The following is a 20,873-nucleotide window of genomic DNA, read 5'->3' on the forward strand; positions in this document are numbered from 1 at the left end:
CATATACAGTTTGTTGATTTAATTAATTATAATATAAACTTCCAGTCAACTTGTAATACTACCCGAAATTTTAGACTTAGAATAAAATGGGGAACAATACTTTATGAAATGATGGATTTTGTAATAAAGTCAAGCATTTTTTTTTATTTTAAAACAGTGTAAATAATTTCATATGATTATAATTACTTGAGATGCAATTTTGTTTTCAATACATTTTCCACAGAAGGAATGAATACACTAGCAATCTATTAATAATTAATCGTTTCATGAGAATATAAGTAGTTTAGCAATTATATATATCAATCAAATTTACATCCCTTTTTGACCCAATAATCACAATGATATGATATATTTAAGTGGTAAGGAACTAATTAAAATACAACTCCTATCATTTGAATCACAGCGCCAACTTGTCAACATATATTAAGATAAAATAAAATATTGGCTTGATACAAGTCATTAATTACCATAAAAATCAAATTACAAAATTGATAATTAAAATTTTAAATGTAATGTATATTAAAATTATTAATTTTTTACTTTCTAAGTTCCATTTTTCTGGGGATAGAAAAAGAAAATGTGTGAATTACTCTGACTCGACCATACATTTTTTCTCTAAGGTAAAAGGTTTAAGCTATGCAACACATCTAAGAAGCTTATAGTAGGCTTAATGATACTTTTATCTTTTCGATTACATAATTAAAAAATAAGAGATAGTTTATTAAACTGTTGGTTTCAATGAAAGATTTCTTAAAAGACAAAGGTCACTCGCTGTCGCCTTTCGCCCAGCGGGTGAAGTTAAATCGTACAGTCGTAACACCAAATCTGTTGAAAATAGGTTGGGTAATGCCCGCACCAAATTGGGTACCTGAAAATCATTTTATTACAAAAATGCACAATTTTACACACAAGTGGGCGACTCACAAGAGTATTGGGCATTCCTTGAAGCAGCGGCCTTGTTTGATCGTGTCCACATGTGACAATCTGCTCCAGGACACGAAATACAAAATGGCTTTGTTGAGAGATGTAAAGAGTGTGATCTGTGATGAGTGAAAATGATGTGAACAGGCTTTTCAATGATTCTAGCAATGGACCGTTAAGAGGTGGGACTTGGGGTTCAATTGAATTACCACCTTTGAGTATGATTGCTCCTTCTTCAAGGTGAAGCAGTTTTGCTGGGATTCCAATATCTTCAAGATCCTGTAAAATATAAATAGTCAAATACTGGGCTCCACTTTTTTTTAAAGTTATAACGTACATCAGAAGGAGGGTAAGGTCGTTTTCGTGTATTCGAACTTTGAGACTGCCAAGCTGCGTACGTACAGTAAGCACACAATTTTGCCACTGCAGATGATTGTGGCTCCACAATATCATTGCTTCTGAAATGTCAAATCAGTGTTGATTTATATGGTAGAACATTATCTGAGGTTCTGACTCAAATTTTATGAGCAAAACCTTGTAATAAATTGTTAGTTAAATTTTATGAGCGAAACCGTGTAATAAATTAGTTAAATTTTATGAGCAAAACCATGTAACAAATTGTTAGTTAAATTCATTCTATCGGTATTCCGGTGTTTTAATCAATTTTCTTTCAAACCAAAATTAAACAGTTTTGATTAAAACTAATGAATTTTTGATCTCGTTTAATTTTGTTTACATTCAAATAAGCACGTTGTAATTAATATAATGAAAAAAATACATATAGTTTGAAATAAACTACAAAAAATATGAGTGTCTTCGACTGTACTCGATGAAAATCTGGACATGGGGAACTTGGTTGTATCACATAGAATAGGGTAGGCGTAGCGTGTTGTTGGGCGGATGTGCATACAGGGGGGGATGCAATTTTATGGAAAATTGGACATTGGATTTATATCGAGTCGCTTCGGGTCACATTGCATTGTGTAGCGTTCGGGAGTGTTCCCCGCTCAATATATTTCAGTACTATCATGGACTTCGTTGAGCCAGCTGCTGTGTGTGCTCTTGAATTAAGAAGGAAGAAAAAAAAAAAAGAGCAATAATATTGGGTGCATCTTGTCATCAGCCAAAGTTTGAAGGAAAAAAAAAGCAATTTTATTAATTACGATGCCATTCATAATTTTTTTAAAATTGTTATCGAATGAGCATCAAGAGCTTCGATGTTCTTTCAGATTTGATACTGCCTAACATCACACATCTGGAGAAACTGCTTTCTTAACAATCTGCCAAACAAATACTACAAGTTCATAGCACCCAATGGAATTGTCTGATTGTTTAGTTGCTGTGAGCGCAGTCGCCATTAACTCTACGATACAAGTGCGTTGCATAAAGTTGTGACAATACTCCGGGTATGAGGAAAGCTAAGAGATTTATAAACAATTTAAAACGGAAGGTGAAATAACTCTCTCAGCAGGCAGGATATGAGAAAAATTATAAGCCTCTATACCAGCCTTTTAACTTTCACCTTAAGAAGATAGGCAAGGCTGAGCGGAACATGCTGATTCTGCCAAGAAGAACCAAAGACATCAGCTCTTATCCTTTGTGAATGTAAAGCATTACCCCATTACAGCCACTTCAGTAGGACATTTCTCATACCCAAAGAAATCCACAAAGGAAAAAAGTACTCTGTTTCATAAGGAATAGCACCCTTTCCTTGGCTATGAAGCTAAATGAGTTCCACAACAGACTTGTTTAGGTTGCAGCCAAGGAATGAATTGTGTACCTTTAAAAATATAAAATAAAATAAATTACACACAAACTATTTAGCTTGTCGGATTTGCAGTTGTATGTCAGTTTTGAGGGTGCACACTTTCATACAAACCCTTTTTAAATAGATAAAACACTGGCATACAAAGAATTTGTATGATATTTATTGACTATATACAATTTTTACAAAATATCTGTTATTTTAGGCAATCTTGTGAGAAAAAAAAATTTAATAGTATTTCTGTAGTATCTATAATCTTAATTTTCTTTGTTTCTCAAACAATAAAGAAGTTGAGAAAAGAACACACGTTTTACTTGATTGATGTTGGACAATTTAATGTTTTTATTGTTTTCCTAGAAAGACGAATAATCTTAATTTTCTTTGTTTCTCAAACAATAAAGAAGTTGAGAAAGAACACACATTTTACTTGATTGATGTTGGACAATTTAATATTTTTATTGTTTTCCTAGAAAGACGTATCGTTTGAGCCAATACAAGTAAAAAATTTTTTTCTTTCTTCACAATATCATGAACCATTTGTTCGCTAAATCTGAAATTCAGCAGCTAATTGTTTTAGATTGTCATAATTTCATCAATACAATTTATTATTATTAATTAAAAAAAATAATAATAATAAGGATAAGAGGTTGAATAATGATTTTAAAAATACTTTCCTCCACTGCAGCCTATATAAATATATTGTGGAACCCCCATACATTATAACCATAAGCAGTGCACTTTTTCCTTTAAGACAAAGCACTTTCCTCGGACCTTCACACAACTCTTTTTTGTGAAAATTGCCTTACCGATGTGGCTGTACTGTAACTGGGCTAATGCATCACATTCACCGAGGATATCTGCTGATGTCTCTGGTTCCTCCTGTCTCTACGTTGCCCATCTTCTTTGGGCGGTAATTCAGTGGCTGGTTTAGTCATCTATAATTTTTTTAGACTCATGCCTGCTGAGAGAGGAGGTGTTCCTTTGCTTTCCTTTTTGAGAGATTTATATATCTCTTAGCTTGCCTTGTACCAGGTGATTTTGTCCAGAGCTTGAGTGTTTCTTTTTCAAGCTATTTTTTAGTTCCAACTACACACATTACAGTGTACCTTGTGGTTCTGGTCCCATGAACGAAAGGGCTACTTCTTTTTAGCTAGTTGGTCATCCTGTTTATTTCTTCCTACATCTTCATACACCTATGTCGAGATGTTATTGAGAAACCAACTTGGCTATCCCAGAGGGCTTAAATGTCATGTCTGGGAACCACTTTAAGGTAAATTTGTGTTTTCTTCAGGCACTCCCAAATAACCATGGAGTTAGTTAAAAGCATTATTTAGTGCCTTTATTTCTACCCTGTGATTAAGAAAATTTGTGCACCTTGTTTCATTTAGCACAATACTTTTTTTAATGCTACATTTACATTGGCAAATTAGGGTTGAAAGCAAAGTGGGGAAAAATAAAACCAACAATAGCCTGGGTAATGGGGGGGGGGTTCTACCGTATTCTAAAACAAGATAATAAATATACTTACAGGTTGTTGTTGTGCAGATATTGTGGCACTACAGTAGTAAGTAAAACTTCAGTGCACACTTCTATATTCAAATGAAATACTGCTAAGGCTAAATCCACGGCTTTATTGAGCTCCTCCTTATAACGGAGTTTCATAATTTCCTACAAAAATTCATGATTTATTATTCTGTTCAAAATTACTGTCATACTCAAAAAACTATAGTATATATTTACCTTAACAATATTCGTGACAAACCATTCTGGTCCTGCTGTAAGAAAAAGGCTTTCAAAAGCGTGAGTTGCGTTGATGTTAAACCAACCTCTTTCATGCACCCCAGACCATACATCTGCAAGTTCTTCGCTCATTGGCTCCTTCGAAACAATGCTAAGTGGAAAAAATATTAATATGGCCCATGTCAATAGTAAGTATATAATAAAATTTACCTATGAGACAAATTTATGACTTTAAGTTTTGATGATGTTGCCAATTGCATGTCATATTGCATTTTTCTGATCATCTGGACCATCAGAGTTGATCTATCTTTAAAATTGTCTTGATGTGAACCCTCTTCTGAACCAACACCAACAGGTGATAAGAACTGTTGTACCATGTTCATTGGCTTAAGCAAGGCATCTTGATGTAAGATCTGAAATACATTTTTAAAAAATTAATAAATAATCATTTATATTTTCAAATTTAAGACCGTAAAAAAAAATAACAGACTTGCATGTAGCTGCATAACCAAAGGGATGCACATATTGGCAAACAACACATGCTTTGTCTCATGTTGTCTAAAATTCTTTTAACATCAGTTGCTGAAAGAGCACCTTGCTCCCACGCCAAAACAACTTCCTTCATGGTTGCTCCGACGCTCTTGCATATTACATCCCAACCAACTCCTCTGAAAAAAAAAGAATAAAAGTTGTTAAATTAAAATATATTTGTTGACACTGCAGTCATTTTATACATTGAAGAGAAATCCGGCTGGTTGGAATTCAGTTGTGCAAGAAGGGCATCAACGACAGCTGTATCTGCCTGCTGCAACATGGCATCAGGGCATTTTGGCTTGCCTCGTTCGATCATAAAATCTTCCACCCAATGTTCAAAAAAGCTTTTTTCACCGACATTTTCATGTTCAATCACAACATTCGAACCATTTGACTGAACGATGAAACACAGCATAACAAAAGTTATGTCAAATAATACTGGTCTACTTGTTTTGGCATACTCGTTGAACTTTATTAATTTCGTGACAAATGGTTTGATTTCACCTTCAACTGCTGCTACTGCCAGGATAAGCTCAAAACTTTTCCCTGTTAACACCTGTGATAAAACATTCGGTAGTGGGTCCTTAAAAAAAATAAACAAAAACAGTAAATAACAGTTAAAAATATTAATAAATACAATGCTTTTCAAGTTACTTGAATTTTAGCCAGATCAGCATCTAAAGTCTTTAAAATGCGCTGCAATGTCGGTTGAGCTCTGATTATAACTTTGAAGATTGGCTGGGACTGGGCTCCTGAATTAATTTCTGTTCTAGGCAAACCAAAACTAACAGCTTCCCGTCTAAAAAAACCCAAAAAGTATACAATTTTTAAATATATTTAAATTAAATAGTACTACATCTAGGTCTAATTTTTTGTTGAGGTCTATTGGGTGATGAACATATAGTTTCATCATTATTTCTTTAATACAATGTATGTTGTGTATTTTTTTAAAATCATTTTCCAGCCGTTTATTGTAGTATGATGAGGTTTGTTAAAATAATTTATTTCAACAAATCTCATCACACTACAATAAATGGCTGTAAAAAAATTAAAGTAAATTTTAAAAAAGTCAACATACATTATATTATAGATAATTAAACCAGCAAAAAAGTTTATTTAATATCATTCATTCTAATCATCCATCTTTCATTTAGCATTGTTGATAATATATTGCTAAATTTTCAAGTATATAAATTTTCCATACTTTGCAAAGTATGATTTTACATGGGATTCATTGAGCATTAAATTAAATTTTAAAAAGTCAGCATACATTATATTATAGATAATTAAACCAGCAAAAAAAAGTTGATTTAATATCATTCATTCTAGTCATCCATCTTTCATTTAGCATTGTTGATAATATATTTCTACATTTTGAGTGTATAAATTCTCCATACCTTGCAATGTATGATTTTACATGGGATTCATTGAGCAATTTCAATTTAACGAGCTCAGCAAGAAGTGCCTCAATGCAGTTGAAAGAAACTGGAGAATCCATGAGATCAAGCAATGGTACAAACTGAACCAGCAACTGTATCGCTTCTACGATATCCTCACTATAATCTCCTTCGGCTAAAAATTCCATGTTCAAATCAAAAACCTTGCTTATTTGCATAGTTTTGAAGTTCCATGTGATACTAACGTGATGATTGAATATTTGATCCGTTTAGCGCTGATAGGACATAAGGAAGCTTTAGAAATGTGAATGCGCCCCATTTTGATTCTTCGCTTGTTCCCAATGCATCATTCAAACTCATTAGGCAAGCTCGAATAACTTCACAGCACAGTCTTGACATCTTATACCCCTAAATATTTAAATACATACACTAAATTCTGTTTGTTTAAAAAAAAGAGATATGTATATATACAATTTATGTTTAAAGAAAGTACCTTGAGGCGTTGTAATAAGCGTAGCTGATTTGCTAGGTGATTTGTTTCAGCGCCAAGGTTTTGTATAACTTGTACTGCAAGAAGGGGTTGAACACAATAAGTAAGAGGCTCTGAAACATCTGCTCCTCTATCAGTTAAAGTTGTTAAGCTGGTGTTTCCTAACTCTAAACTACACAACTTCCTAAATTATCAAAAAGACATTATTTTTAGTTTTATTTAATTTATTGGAAATTATAAAGAAATATAAACAAATTAGACATAAAAAAATTACATTAAAGTGTCCTGAATAGGAGCAGCAGCAGCTATATTGCTGTTTTGTGAGACAATCACCTCAATTTCCTGACATTTTTTAACAACTTCATTGTAGAGATCTAAACATTTTAACGTTATAAAATACGATTAATTGAAAATAAACCGACTATTAAGTTTTGACCTTTGTCATCATGCTTAGCTAAATACAGCATGGCAGTCAGAAAATCGCAGTTCAACATATAGTGAAGTATCGCCGAAGGTTTTTGAAGCATTTCATTGACAGGTTCGGAATTGGTGAGTGCATGGTGGTAGCACTGGAGAAGCCAATGAACGAGGCTCAATATCGCGCTGGCTAGTATTCCTTCTTCAGGTTTGCCACGGCATGTGATACCACTCTACAAAATTATGAATTAACAACTAACACACAATTAGGAATCCAGAATGTTTACCTGTATGCTTTCGACAAACTCTAGAAGGCAGTTGATGCAGTGAGGTTTGTGAAAGCCGTCGTATTTGGCAATGCGTTGCAATACCGAAGCGTATGACACTAGCTGCAAACATAGAAAGAAAGCTAATAAAAAAAATCTTTTTTTATTTAGCATTTTATTTGTTTAATGGATAGAAATTAATTTCACCTGGGAGCTGAGAGAATGTTTAAGGTATGAGAGTACAAGTTGATTTGGTGCTGGGCCTACAAGAGCTTGCTGAAGGATGCAGTCTGCAAGATTATAAACATCCCCGCTTACACCTCTTGGAAGGATCTGATGTAAAAAAAACAATGAAAAATGATTTTATTAAATAATAGTTCAACATTTTTACTAACTAATAAAAATTACAATTATGAGACAATTGCAAGTCATGTAAAGTTCATTTAATGTATAACTGCAAAAAATTTCTTTATTTGCATGTAATTTAAGTAATTTAATAAAACCTAATAAAATTATTCCAAACTAATTTGTAGGAAAACTATCACTAGTCTTCTCAGGCTGCCAAAAATACAAAAAAGGAATAAAAATATTTCAATTGGGCTATACTAACGTTCATTTGTAACGAACAGAACAGTAAAATAATTTACGCATGTGTAGCATGTGTTATGTATATACATAATGGTTAGGGTAATATAACATTTGTAATAAATTATAAATATGTAATGATATTCAGATAGAGATGTTTCAGAAAGACTAAATAGAAACATTGTATGTAATAATTAACAATCTCTACCCTACACACATAATTAACAGAATAATCAACAACTACATCTCAACACTAACATCATCCACTAATAATTATAATTAATTAAGGTTTTTAGTTGAGATAAAAAAGCCAATGGCACGAGCGGGATTCGAACCCACAATCTTCAGCTTGATATGCTGCTGCTCTACCACTTGAGCTATCGTGACCTCGATCCACTCGGACACCAACTTCCCATCTCAACCGACTTTTGAAAAATGGCAAAAAGGAGGGAAAATTGAAAAGGTGCGGTTGAGAAGTTGGTGTCCGAGTGGATCGAGGTCACGATAGCTCAAGTGGTAGAGCAGCGGCGTATCTAGCCGAAGATCGTGGGTTCGAATCCCTCTCGTGCCATTNTTATACAAAAATGTCTTTTCTATACCGACTTCCTTCCCCACCCCTTCAAAATCCAACATAAACATAAAACAGCAATATCACACTGGCACTCTCAACACGACACACAAAAATGGCACAATTACACAGAAGACAAACACTTTGAGTGAGTAGAAATACTTTGATTGACTAAAAAAAAAATATAAAAATATATATATTGTATAAATTCACTTTTCCACATCCTAAATGTATTTGTTAAATGTAAACAATGTTTGTAAATCCCAGGCCCTGAAGATGATCGAAACGTTGGCACGATAAAGAAAATGTTTTTTCTGAAACCTACATCTCACCAGACCACATCTCTCGATTTCTGAATAATTGTAAAAATTAAAAATGACTAATTAATTATTGTAAAAAATAATATATGCTCAGGAACAGACTACAAAAAAAAGTAACTTATGTTTTTGAAAGAATAATAATATTTGAACAAATGTATTTGTAAAATTAAAAAAAGTATATTTATAAATAAGTCTGTATACAAATATATAGGTGTCTATGTATTATTTTATATTTTACTTATATGCATATATGTATGTAGTGTTAATTGTTTTAATGGAGTATTTAAAAAATTATTGTAGGAGTAAGTTAAATGAGATTCCTCAGATAGTTTATTTAATTTGTCTTTGGTAATAAAGGTAATTACTTAGCAAACCAAGTAAACACAAAAATTAGAAATCTAAAGGTATATAAATAATAAAAACTTAATCTATCTATTTGTAAAAGGATGTCATCAAACTGAAAATATTTATTTTTGAATCCGATTGCACATCCAATTATTAAGAGAAGAATCAAAAATTAAAAACTACAAATTCTAATAAGTAGAAAAAAACATGCTCAGGAAGTCATTTGGAATAAATTAACATTCAAAAAGATTGTTGGGAAAAATGAAATTCATATTCATGGGAGTTCACACCCATTAAGGTAGTACTGTTAGAAAAAAAAATTCCCCCAGTATGATTTGCCCAGGTTTTTAATAAAGAAAACTTTATGCATGATTTTTTAAAAACAAATTCCCTTTTTGTTAACAGTTAATGTAACGATCCTGCATGTTTAAACAATTAAACATTAATATTACTTGTGCTTTGATGATTTTTTAAAAATTCATCTTGGCTCATTCAGACAGTAACTTCTTATCTTATCTTATTACACGCACATACACATGCACACCATGCATGCACACACACACACACACACACACACACACACAGAGCAAATCAGATGATAAAAATAATAACAATAAAAATACTTAAAGTGAAAAAATGAAAATCCAAAAATAAATAAATAAAACTGTTTATGGGTGTGGTTAACTTAATGAAAAAATTATTGAAATTTAAAATCGTTTTCCTGTTATTATTTTTTTATATTATTATTAATATTTTTACTAGTTAATTCAATAAAAATTATCTTTCCCATTATTAATATTTTTTTAAATCTAAATTTTGTAAGCATTATGTAAAAAAACTCTCATTAGACAACTTCGTGCAAGTATTATTTGTTGAATTTAAAATGTGCATGTATCCTCAAACTGATAGTTTTATTTTTGATAAATTTATAGTAAGTTGAGATCATGAGGGAACTGAGCTTTGTTAACAGTAAGCACACACCAACGACAAGCAAAAATAAATAAATTTAATAAAATAATTTGCAGTGTACCATACTAGATTTACTCACCGTTTTAATGTGTATGCCCCACTGTAGATCTGACCATCGTTCACGCCATGCCCGGAGTAGGAGTGCTTTCAGGCTACTTGTCTTGCTGGTGACTTTGCTGCTTTCCATTGTAACACCCATCACTAGAAACTGAAGACGGGTTTAGTCGAGCACTATCCAAATGTGGCACTCCTCACACCATGTCCACAAACTCAAACAACGGCACTCCACTCACTTGACAATTATGTTGGGATGAATAAGAAAGGATATAGAAAAGAAATAAATCAACACAACCAACAGAATGACGACTGCACTATCTCCTTGATGTTACAAGTTGAAGAAATTTTCTATTAGGTTTACCATAGCATAATTGATTTTATATAGAAATTTGTAGCTAGCGTAGCTTTTCTGTTAATTATTTCACCATTTTCTTAGAGCTGACTGTATATTGTGGTCTTGCCAGAGCATTGTGGACATAATGTTTGGCGCCAATGAATATTTTATTTATATTTTTATTTATATATATTATTTGATTTACTGAAATAATGCTATTTTTATGTCGATATCACTTGGGTCAATAAAGGGATGTTGTACTAAATAATAATTAATTTGGTTTGTTCAGTTGCAAGTTATGTACACAGTGACTATTGCCTTGTTAGGCTTTGCATGCTTCCAGAGAGGCTATCGTCATCTGGATAGCATTCTGAATTGGAATCAGAAATAGCCAATGTCGAAAGACCCATTCTTGCTGATTCGTCATCAAATTGTTCTAACTCTCGGTGTTGCTTTTCTCGCAATAGCCTAATCCTTTCAGACCTTTCGTGAGCAAATTGTTCAGTCTCTAACTTCATCTTTTGTTCCAAAAGGTCTCTTCTCACAGTGACCCTGTCTTCCAACTCCTTTCTCTCTCTGTCTCTCTGTGCTTCTGTCTGCATTTTGTTTTTGCTCTGGTAAGCCATCAATATTTCAAGCTCATAATGTAATTTCTCCTGTAAATGATGTCCTTCCAATTCCTGCGATTCATCTAATCTAATTGACTGTTTTTGCAACATTTCCGCTATGCTTTGCTCATATTGGTCAGCTAATAGGGCCAATTTTCTCCTCTGTTCATCTTTCAACTTTTTAATTAAAAGTTTATGCTCTTCTTTAGGCCTAGTGATTGAAAGCTCAGCCTTTAGCGCTTTGTATTGGCGAGTTTGGATTTTACATGTATCCCTAAACTGTTTTCTTATTTGCATTTCTTTTTGTTTTAAACTCTTTGGCTGCTGTTTTATCTCGAGGGCGTGTTTCTTTTTCAAATCACGTTTACACCTATTCAAATAAGCATTTTGGTTTTGAAGTTCGGTCTGGTGTTGCCGCTGAACTTGTTCTTCTCGTAACACATGAACTGCTTTCTGTTGTCTGTATTCGAGGTCTTTAGTTTTCTCATGATGTCGAAGCAGCATTGAATGTGCTTGTTCTAATTGAGTCTGGCGTTTATTTAATTCCTCCCTTAAAAGTTCCTGTTCCAAAGTCTGATAACTCAACATTTTTCTTCGTCTGAATTTTCTCATTTCTATTTCCAAATATTCCTTTTGTCCTTGTACCAATCTCTGCTCTTCTTGTGCTTCCAATTGCTTTAGATTATCTTTCTGGCTCTGCAAAGCAGCGTCCCTCTGGCGTTTTGGAGTCGATTCGTCTAAACTCAATTCATGTTTCCATCTTTCCTTATTAGCCTTGTATTCTTTTTTCTTTTGGCAATCAAACGCTTTGCGATCCTGCTCTTGGCGACTGCTGATTTCCTTCTGCAATTTCTTGTCAGCAGAAGAATTCTGTTTTAGTTTCCTATCCAATTCTTGCTGATGCCTGATCTGGAGTTCTTCCAACTCCTTGCTGAACTTTTGTAGTAAAGCTTCATATTCTTTGTCTAAGACTTGTTTGTGACTTTCCATTTCAACCTTGCATTTTTCTTCCAATTTGATTAAAGCCGCCTGATGTTCCCTTCGCATTCTCTTATAACCGGACATCTGTTCATGCATTTCTTCTTGCATATGCTCTTTCTGCTGTTTAGTTACTATAGTTGTTGTTTTTATAGTGGCAAAGTTGTTAGCACCGTGTTCTAAAAGTGCAGAAGAACTACTCGCTTTCTGTCTGACTCTGATCGATTGGGTATAGCAATTATCATGATTCATATCTGTGACCGGAGGTAAACTATTCGTTGAGCTACTTTGTGATGATGCACTGACACCAATTGAATGAATCGAATGTTCTGATGTTATGCTGTTACTCTTGCTGCTATCCCCTCCCACTTGCTCATCAGGAGTATCATCAGCATCGCCAATAGTGCTTTCTGTTTCACAAGAATCTATCATCAATATTTTCATCTTTTTGTAATTTTGGTTATCGAGCTCACGAACTGCTGCTTTTGTTCTCTGGATTAAATCTATCAGAACATGAGGCGATCTGGCTCTAATGACCAACTGATGCGATAGCAACTTGTTAGCGGAAGGACGATCGGATGGACTTTTCTGCAGACAGGATTCTACAAAATGTTTGAACACATCGCTCCAATCTGAAGAGTTCAAAGAAGGCGTGTCGTTTTGAGCTATGTGATACAGAGCACTCATAGCATTCATATTAAAATAAGGCGGCTTTCTCTCTGCTAGCTCGATACAAGTTATTCCTAACGACCAAACATCAACTTTCCCATCGTACTGTCCTTCGTCCATGGCGAGAATGACTTCTGGGGCCATCCAATAGGGTGTTCCGACAAAGCTGTTGGCAGGGCATTTAATACTAGCAGAACCAAAATCAGCAAGTTTGACAGTACCGTTTTCAGTCAACAATATATTTCCAGCCTTAATATCTCTATGAATTCTGCCTAAAGAGTGTAAATAGTGAAGCCCCCTCAGGACGCCTTCGCATATAGCAGATATTTCATTTTCTTTCAAAGGACTTTTATGTACTTCAATTATGTCCGAGGCGGACCCGAGGCAGTATTCCATGACCAGCCAAGCCGTGTTGTCCCTCAAATAGCAACCTTTGTATTCGACCGTGTTCGGATGGTTCAACTGACGAAGGAAACGGATTTCTTTAAGGATATCCTGCCACTTTTCAATGCTCTGTTTTCCCATGTATGACATCTTCTTGATGGCAACGATCTCTTTGTTGACGCTGTCCCTCGCATAGTAGACGGCGCCAAAGCTCCCATGGCCGATTTCTCTGAGGTCTTCAAAAATCTTGTCCGGGTCTTCTTTGCCGAATAATTCGGCAATCTCCGGATCTTTGAGACTCCCAGGGCGAGGTATCGCTGGCATCGTAGATTTCTAGATGTTTTAAATATATATATATTTTAAATATATTAAAAGCTAATTGGCCATTTCTCAGCTTTCTCGTTCCACAAATGTATGCATATAAATATTTTCTTTAAGTGTTTTAATTCGATAAAAATCTTATTACTAAATTTTTATAACTATTTCTGAAGATTTTATCCTATCGCTCGCTCCCGGCATTGCCTGTTAGTTCCGAATTACTTTTATTGCACTTATTGCTCCGATTTTGGTCAAACCTCTACGGAAACGGCTCGCGGTACTACACGGATTGTTTTATCGAAACTTCGATCCGTTAACATTGGAAGAATAAACGGAGATAAATTTTTGTTTAAAAAGTCTATCACGTTTAAAATAAAACAAAACTAAAAGAAATGTTCGAGTTTTGAGTGGGTTCTCCTAAAGTCCCGACAGAGTGGGGAGACTGACTGTGAAGCCAATGAGCCATCTATTCCAATCCTCTCCAAATAAAATTGTCACCCTATTAAATACTTCAATTTCTTTTTCATTTAGCCGATTTCGATTTGTTCCGTCGATAGAAGAAGGACCGCTCTATAAATTACGTTTAACGTTTTAACCAATATAAAATGATAATGTTTACCTTGAATCGGGCTAAAATCTAACCTTAGCCAACATTTATAACAATTACGGGAACTCGACTCACATCAGAAGCGTACTCGTCTCGAGACCAAACCGTCGGAAAACGAAAATAAAAAGTTTCGCACAGTATTATACTTAAGGGGGAAAAAAGTCCGTTCAACTTAGCTAAATCACAGATAAAACTCTTTAAAAAAAAAACCCGAACCGTCTTACAAACAATTCGATAACAAGAAATAGGATTTCAGGATAGCTGTTTTATCCTTTCTTAACGATCTTTTCCTTTTACGTACCAGATAGCAGCACGGCTACACGCCCATTATATTTAAATAACAAGATCAAGACTTGATATACCTATCCTTTGAGTCGGGACAAAATACTTTAAGTACGTTTACTGACTTTTTTAATTCAAAAAGTCCGTCCTTTGAGTCTTTGGGCCCGGATGGGGAAATCCTTTGAGCCCTTAAGTCGGCACTTTCGGCCAACAGATGTTACCGTGTATCCTGCGGGAAACCGGCGTTTTGCCTCCCGTCTCAACAACCCGTTGGCTACGTGTTATTGCTTTTGACCTGTCCAGATTGTTTTATTATACCTATTAATTAATTAACAGTTAGTAAGTACTTAAAGCAAAAAATATGGATTTTTTTAAAACGATCCCGACACACATGGTAATATTTGTTTTGCATTTTATAACTTAATTAAAAAACTTTATTAATTTTATTTCCTTTTTTTTAATATATAAATAAGGATTTCGATGGGCAGCACAAAGCAGAGAAGTTTTCAAGAATTATAATCACACTATTTGGGGTGAGTTTTTTTTTAAACAAAAATTATTAAGAAAACAATTTTTCTAAAGATGGATTTGAAATCCGTCTGTCAAAGTTCCAATAAAACGGAACAAAAGCAAAGGAAAAAAAAAGAAAGCAAGAATGAACTAAAGTTAAATATTAAAATATGAAAATGGCAAAAAGAGGGAAAATTTGAACGGTTTAGGTTGAGGTGGAGAGCTGGTGCCCAAGAATATCGAAGTCACGATAGCTCAAGTGGTAGAGCAGCGGCGTATTGTAGCCGAAGGTCGTGTGTTTGAATCCCGCTTGTGACACTGACTTTTTTATGTCAACCAAGATGTTAGAAAGAATAATTAATTGATTGAAAGAAGTAACTTAGTCAATTGACTGCAAAAACGTAAATGGTTAAATATTAAAATGAGATTTATTTAGAAATTGTGAGATGCGGTCTTGTGTGATGTAGGTTTCAGAAAAGCATTTTCTTTATCGTGCCAACGTTTCGATCTCAATAAAGATTAAAATGAGAATTCAGAGATCTTGAGATGGAGTCTGGTGTGACATAGGTTTTAAAAAATATTTCTTTAAATTGCCAAAGTTTCGACCTTTATCGACGTCTTCAGGGCCTGGGATTTATAAACATTGTTTAAATTATACAAATACATATAAGATGTGAATATTTATAAATCCCAGGCCCTGAATTGGATAGGAGGATCTGCAAGACTGTACAAAGGCCCCAAACTTGGGATATTGAATAACAAAGATAGAATCCGCCATCATAGAATGGATCCAAATAAAACAAAAGATGTGGATAAACTTTCGTAGCTCTAGACGCAGTAAACTTGTGATGAAACAACCCTCACTATTGCTGCACTGGAGAGGGCTAGACTCAGAGGAGTGGTACGACCGGTCACTGACATCTGAGAAAACATATACATGTTGTCATGGGCATATACAACGATAACCTCATCTGAAGATTATGCACTGATGAGGAGGAAACAGCCACCCATATCATCTTTGAATGCGAAGCAACAGGTCATGGAGATTTAACCTAACATACAGAAAAAATCTAGGAAATGAAATTGTAGCACCTACAGTCAATGACCTGATACTTTGAGATCATCTTCATGGCCTGGGATTTATAAACATTGTTTAAATTATACAAGTTTATGTTATATATTATATTATTATAATACATGCAGGATGTGAAAAAATTGAATTTATATAATGCTAGAAATTTTAGACTCAATCAAAGTATTTGTTTTCTGTGTAGATGTGTCATTATTGGGTGTCGTGTTGAGAGTGCCAGTGAGATTGATGTTTTATGTTTATATACGTTGAATTTTGAAGGGGTGGGGAAGGAAGTTGGGTCAGTTGTATAAATTCACTTTTTTCACATCCTACATGTATTTGTATAATTTAAACAATGTTTATAAATCCCAGGCCCTGAAGATGATCTCAATAAAGATTGAAACGTTGGCACGATAAAGAAAATGTTGTTCTAAAATGTCACACCAGACTGCATCTCACGATCCCCAAATAATCATTAACTAATGGTCACTAAACACCACATACTTAAAAATAGATACGCTCGTTTTCGTCTGGTTTTTACAGACAGGTCCAAAACTGGCAATAATTAAGATTGGCAAGCTCACTACTGCAGTTTGCAAGGGCCGGACTCAGAGGAGTGATAGGACTATTAACCAGTCACTGGCATCTGACAAAACATCTACAACCCATTTGTAGATTAAATAATGAGGCAGAAGAAACACCACCCATTTTATCTTCGAATGCGAAGCAACAGCTCAATCGAGAAAGGGGGTGGCATGGGCCATGTATAGCAAGGGAATGCCCACCTTCTTGTTATTGCTCCCTCATTGGAGGTGTATACCATTTGGCATGCTCTCGAGGCGATACGAAGAAGGCTGAGCCCTTCTCGCATGTACCGACTGTGAGGATTATATGGGCTATATGAGACAGGTTCTCAGTGGACCCTCTTGTCGTGCTCTTGTTCGAAAAATATGCTGAACTGGAGCACCTCGGAAAAACGGTCTGGATAACAACGGACGTGCGGACAAGGCAACAAAAGCTGGGATGTGCCACCCCCATACAGGAACATTGGGTTCAGGCCCTCTAACACTAAGCTTGTGTGAAAAACATGGTAAAAAAGTTGGCAGTCAGTGGGCGGGGTTGTCCAACTCAAGCGTAAGGCCAGTAGATGGTTCTCAGAGAACCTGAGCCAGAAACAAGGGATTGTCCTCAAACGTTTGGTGATTGGCCCACATGGGCACTATTTTTGGGTCAAAGCCCGCACAGGTGCCCCTTACTCAGAGAAAGGTTGCTCGATATGTCCCACATAATAGAGGCGTGTCAAACCTTAGCCCCATACAGAGAGCATGTAGGCATGCTGTTGGATTTAAGAAAGATTCTTGAGCACAGCAGTTGGTTTCTGGGTCTGTGTTGTTGGGTATTTTACTGGTGTTTTGTTCGAATGTACGTATTTATTAGTGTGGGTGGTGAAGGATGATGGTGAAATATAGCGTCACCGTCGCCCCCTCCAGCAGTGTGAATGCTTAGGGTCTATGGCGGAATATTTATAAAAGTATTTCATTGACACTTATTTACGTTAGTTTATTAATACTGTGTATAGGTTGATAAAGGAATATCCAGTACTCTACCAACCAATCAGCATGAATGTATTTATATGCATGAATTTATTTATTTGTGGGACTTTATCCAATTTAAGTAGTATTAGGCTAGATTATAGTTTGCATGCATTTGGGGATGAAATGACCCAGCTGTTGATAGCCTCGGTAGGGAAATTGTATATGTTAATATATAATAATATTTGTTCAAGATGAAATATGTACACAAAATTCTAAGTCTCTCTTGAGTATGTTTCCTTAACACTAATGTTGAAAATGTTTTTGAATGATTTCAGGTCGTTGGGCTGATTTGGGGGTACATAATTCAGCAATTTTCCCAGACGGTGTACATAGTAGGAGCTGGTTTTGTCCTCGCTGCTATTGTAAAAAATACGCTTATTTAAATACTTATAAGCTATTGTTAAGCTAATTTATAATAATTTTCAGGTGACTATACCTCCTTGGCCTATGTACAGGCGCAAACCCCTTCAATGGCAAAAGCCCCGACCTGATGGTGACCAAGGAGACAACCATCAAAAATCAAAAAAGAAAAAATAGACATTAATTAAAAAGGTTTTATTCTTTATACATTCTTTAACGTTAATTTATATAAAATAAAAATACTTTTTCTAATGGGTTTTATTCGTATTGACAAACAGTGTGAACCATTTTATATGCCCTTCCCCTAATAAATTTTCTAAGGCTTCAAACTGTAACATGTATTAACAAAACATCCCTAGCCTGGTCCAGTAATTTCTTGGAAAATTCTGTCCATTCACTTATGCTCTCCCATGAGAAAGAGAAACAACATCCGATATCCCTAGGTTTAGAATTCTAATGTTCAATCATATTAAGAGCTGTAATTTTTGTTAGTCATGAATCTTGTAGAGTTAACACCTTGCAAGCATTTAATATGTGGCTCCAGCAATAATATAAAAGATTAGTGTTTGTTTCTATGGAAAGCATGTAATTTGGGGTTGAGTAGCCCCAAAACTGTAAAACTTAGTTCAATCAAAACACGTCAAAACGTCTCAAGAAGGCAGATTTTTTTTTTTAGTAAAACTGTAAAAGAATTTGTAAAGATGGGCAAATATAAAAATTTTAAAAAGACGAGATAATTCATTGAAATAAGCAGTTTTTAAAATTACAAAAGTAATTTAATAACAATTTACAGAGTATAAGTAATTTCCTACATAGATGATAGTATGAGAAGGAATGGGTTTATTGATAAACAAACATTAGCTCCAATTGAAAAAAATCCTACTTTATTTGACAACAATTATGCAATAAGTGTAGTCAATATTTTTGTCAACTAGAAGAAATGCTAATTTAAACAGACAATATGATTATTTACACACATTGTGTAGTTTCAAATTCTTGTTTAAAAAAAATTTAATTCTAAATTTACCAATGGTCACTTTTATTTTTCAGTCGTCAGTTTTATTAGTCTGATCGTTTAAATTTAAAAATTTCAATTAGAAAATGGCACGAGGAGGTGTTGTCGCTGGGGACGAACTCATAGTGAATAATGAAGTCGATGTTTCGAACACAATGCCGGCAGATTATTCATTTCGCAAGTTAAAACATTTAGATGGTGAGTGAAAAATAAAGACAGTTTTTCTCTAAGAAAACAGTTCGTGCTAAAAATTAGGAAACATTTTTTTCTATTTAAAAAAAGTCATAGTCATCTGAATTTGAAAATTGTTGAATACTTTTCATCTGTGTTTTACTCCATCACAAACAATTTTGGGACATGAATAAGCAGTTCAAGTGTGAATTTGAACGAAATGTTACCTAAATTTGAAACCAGATAGAAAGTAATCTTAGCTGAACTATTTGATTAGAAATCTTACTTTGGAACTAATTTTTAAATCTAATAAAACATTTTGTAATAGTTTGACCAAGCAAAAGAATGACAAATTGTAGATTTATTGTTTATTGACTTTTGTAGAAAAGATATTTAAGCAACGAACAGTCTCTTATTTGTATATTTGACAAATTTTTACATCAATTTTGTAAAATAAATATGTAAAGGAAGTTTCAGCCATTCTCAAATCTCTGCACAAATTTACTGTTTATTTTTATAATCCACTGTTTTTTTGTTTTTTTTATTAAGTTCTTTAGTAAATTAATTTAAATATTTTGTAAGGCTTATATAAATTTATCAGATTTGGAAGGCGCTCGTCCTCGTGTAATGAGAGTAGGAAGAGATGTAGTGAGAGGTCCGTCGGGAAGGATTCTTTCGAGTGCTCTCTGGCTTAATAATAACAATCTTGAAAGCATGAGGTTTATCACATGTTTTGTTAACACATTACTGGAAGCACCAAATCAGTTGCAATGGCTTGACTTTTCTTTTAACAACATCAAAGAAATCCACGAGGTATTGGATTAAAAATAAATAAAAGTATAGCATTATTTAATTATTTATTTTTTACAGGATATATTAAAGTTTACAAACCTAAAAATACTTTATCTTCATGGTAATTGCATCAATTCCCTGTCCAATGTTGGCATGCTTAAATGCTTGAAGAAATTACGCTCTCTCACATTGCACGGTTGCCCCGTAGAGACAATCCCTTTTTACCGACAGCATGTAATTAGTATGATACCACAGTTGAAAAATCTAGATTTTGTTACTATTACACCGAAAGAAGCCAATGCACCTCCACCTCCAGGATTTAATGCTGCTGATACTGAATTAGAATATGAAGATGATTGATATGATGTTTTCAGTTTTTCTTATTTATAATCTATGCACCTAAATAAAGTAGGTTGTTTAATTTAAACGGCAACAAATGTTTCATTATTTTTATCTATTGAACAAGTTCACGATGAAATCATTAAATTGATTTGAATTTCAAATCAATGTTCTTGTCTGTGTTGTCTTTGTACCTAATGTTTCCTTGACATTAGTTAATTAAAATTACAAGCTTAATGAGTAATATTTTTATGAAAAAAATTGTCATTAAACTTAATGTATACATATCTTGGTTAAACAGTCCCAGTATTGGCACAGCTTCCTGTCAGGATTTGCAAATTCATTTATTATCTTCAGTTCTCGACCTAAAACTTAAATACGTGCCTCTGTAGACATATTTTACATTGTTTTGCACTGATGTCCTTAACATAGGTCGAAAGCTTTGGCAGTAGCAACTAAATTTGA

The 20,873-nt window shown here is 34.1% G+C and overlaps 4 protein-coding genes across 5 annotated transcripts; 2 read left to right on the top strand and 2 right to left on the bottom strand.

Moving 5' to 3' along the window:
- Positions 1–124: 124 nt before the first annotated feature.
- Positions 125–14,556, bottom strand: LOC106669229 (mediator of RNA polymerase II transcription subunit 24). 2 transcript variants are annotated; one of them, XM_014398552.2, is made up of 18 exons: positions 14,348–14,556; positions 10,397–10,525; positions 7,738–7,863; positions 7,552–7,653; positions 7,284–7,497; positions 7,122–7,221; positions 6,851–7,031; positions 6,603–6,765; positions 6,358–6,532; positions 5,615–5,759; positions 5,161–5,543; positions 4,917–5,094; positions 4,637–4,839; positions 4,427–4,577; positions 4,215–4,354; positions 1,259–1,379; positions 925–1,200; positions 125–868 (listed from the first exon to the last, which is right to left on the bottom strand). In XM_014398552.2, the coding sequence occupies exons 2-18, from the start codon at positions 10,514–10,516 to the stop codon at positions 722–724; spliced, it is 2,925 nt and encodes a 974-aa protein (XP_014254038.1). In that variant the 5' UTR covers positions 10,517–10,525; positions 14,348–14,556; the 3' UTR covers positions 125–721. The 2 variants fall into 2 exon arrangements, with proteins under 2 accessions (XP_014254038.1, XP_014254037.1); XM_014398551.2 differs by lacking the exon at positions 14,348–14,556 and having other exon boundaries at positions 10,397–10,862.
- Positions 10,864–14,371, bottom strand: LOC106669230 (serine/threonine-protein kinase Tao). The gene is made up of 2 exons (XM_014398553.2): positions 14,285–14,371; positions 10,864–13,680 (listed from the first exon to the last, which is right to left on the bottom strand). Exon 2 carries the CDS (start codon positions 13,669–13,671, stop codon positions 11,020–11,022), a length of 2,652 nt encoding a protein of 883 aa, XP_014254039.1. The 5' UTR covers positions 13,672–13,680; positions 14,285–14,371; the 3' UTR covers positions 10,864–11,019.
- A 218-nt stretch (positions 14,557–14,774) lies between the features above and the next one.
- LOC106669231 (signal peptidase complex subunit 1) lies at positions 14,775–18,329 on the top strand. The gene is made up of 4 exons (XM_014398554.2): positions 14,775–14,948; positions 15,028–15,087; positions 18,007–18,093; positions 18,158–18,329. Exons 1-4 carry the CDS (start codon positions 14,916–14,918, stop codon positions 18,266–18,268), a joined length of 291 nt encoding a protein of 96 aa, XP_014254040.1. The 5' UTR covers positions 14,775–14,915; the 3' UTR covers positions 18,269–18,329.
- Positions 18,330–18,899: 570 nt separating this feature from the next.
- LOC106669251 (leucine-rich repeat-containing protein 51-like) lies at positions 18,900–20,506 on the top strand. The gene is made up of 3 exons (XM_014398586.2): positions 18,900–19,304; positions 19,879–20,090; positions 20,148–20,506. Exons 1-3 carry the CDS (start codon positions 19,193–19,195, stop codon positions 20,427–20,429), a joined length of 606 nt encoding a protein of 201 aa, XP_014254072.1. The 5' UTR covers positions 18,900–19,192; the 3' UTR covers positions 20,430–20,506.
- The last annotated feature ends 367 nt before the right edge of the window (positions 20,507–20,873 follow it).

This window comes from Cimex lectularius, unplaced genomic scaffold (assembly GCF_000648675.2).
Source record: "Cimex lectularius strain Harlan isolate CLEC.00 unplaced genomic scaffold, Clec_2.1 scaffold26, whole genome shotgun sequence".
NCBI classification, from domain to species: Eukaryota; Metazoa; Arthropoda; class Insecta; order Hemiptera; family Cimicidae; genus Cimex; species Cimex lectularius.

Bases quoted from the DNA above. Each gene is read 5' to 3' on its own strand.
- LOC106669229 (XM_014398552.2), bottom strand. From the start codon at position 10,516: ATGGGTGTTACAATGGAAAGCAGCAAAGTCACCAGCAAGACAAGTAGC. The intron at 5,095-5,160 runs GTATAAAATGAC...TTTTTTTTTCAG, and splicing joins CAGCCGGATTTCTCTTCAAT to AGGAGTTGGTTGGGATGTAA. The intron at 4,355-4,426 runs GTAAATATATAC...GAATTTTTGTAG, and splicing joins TTGTCACGAATATTGTTAAG to GAAATTATGAAACTCCGTTA.
- LOC106669230 (XM_014398553.2), bottom strand. From the start codon at position 13,671: ATGCCAGCGATACCTCGCCCTGGGAGTCTCAAAGATCCGGAGATTGCC.
- LOC106669231 (XM_014398554.2), top strand. From the start codon at position 14,916: ATGGATTTTTTTAAAACGATCCCGACACACATG. The intron at 15,088-18,006 runs GTGAGTTTTTTT...GAATGATTTCAG, and splicing joins TTATAATCACACTATTTGGG to GTCGTTGGGCTGATTTGGGG. The intron at 18,094-18,157 runs GTAAAAAATACG...AATAATTTTCAG, and splicing joins GTTTTGTCCTCGCTGCTATT to GTGACTATACCTCCTTGGCC.
- LOC106669251 (XM_014398586.2), top strand. From the start codon at position 19,193: ATGGCACGAGGAGGTGTTGTCGCTGGGGACGAACTCATAGTGAATAAT. The intron at 19,305-19,878 runs GTGAGTGAAAAA...TAAATTTATCAG, and splicing joins CAAGTTAAAACATTTAGATG to ATTTGGAAGGCGCTCGTCCT. The intron at 20,091-20,147 runs GTATTGGATTAA...TATTTTTTACAG, and splicing joins ACATCAAAGAAATCCACGAG to GATATATTAAAGTTTACAAA.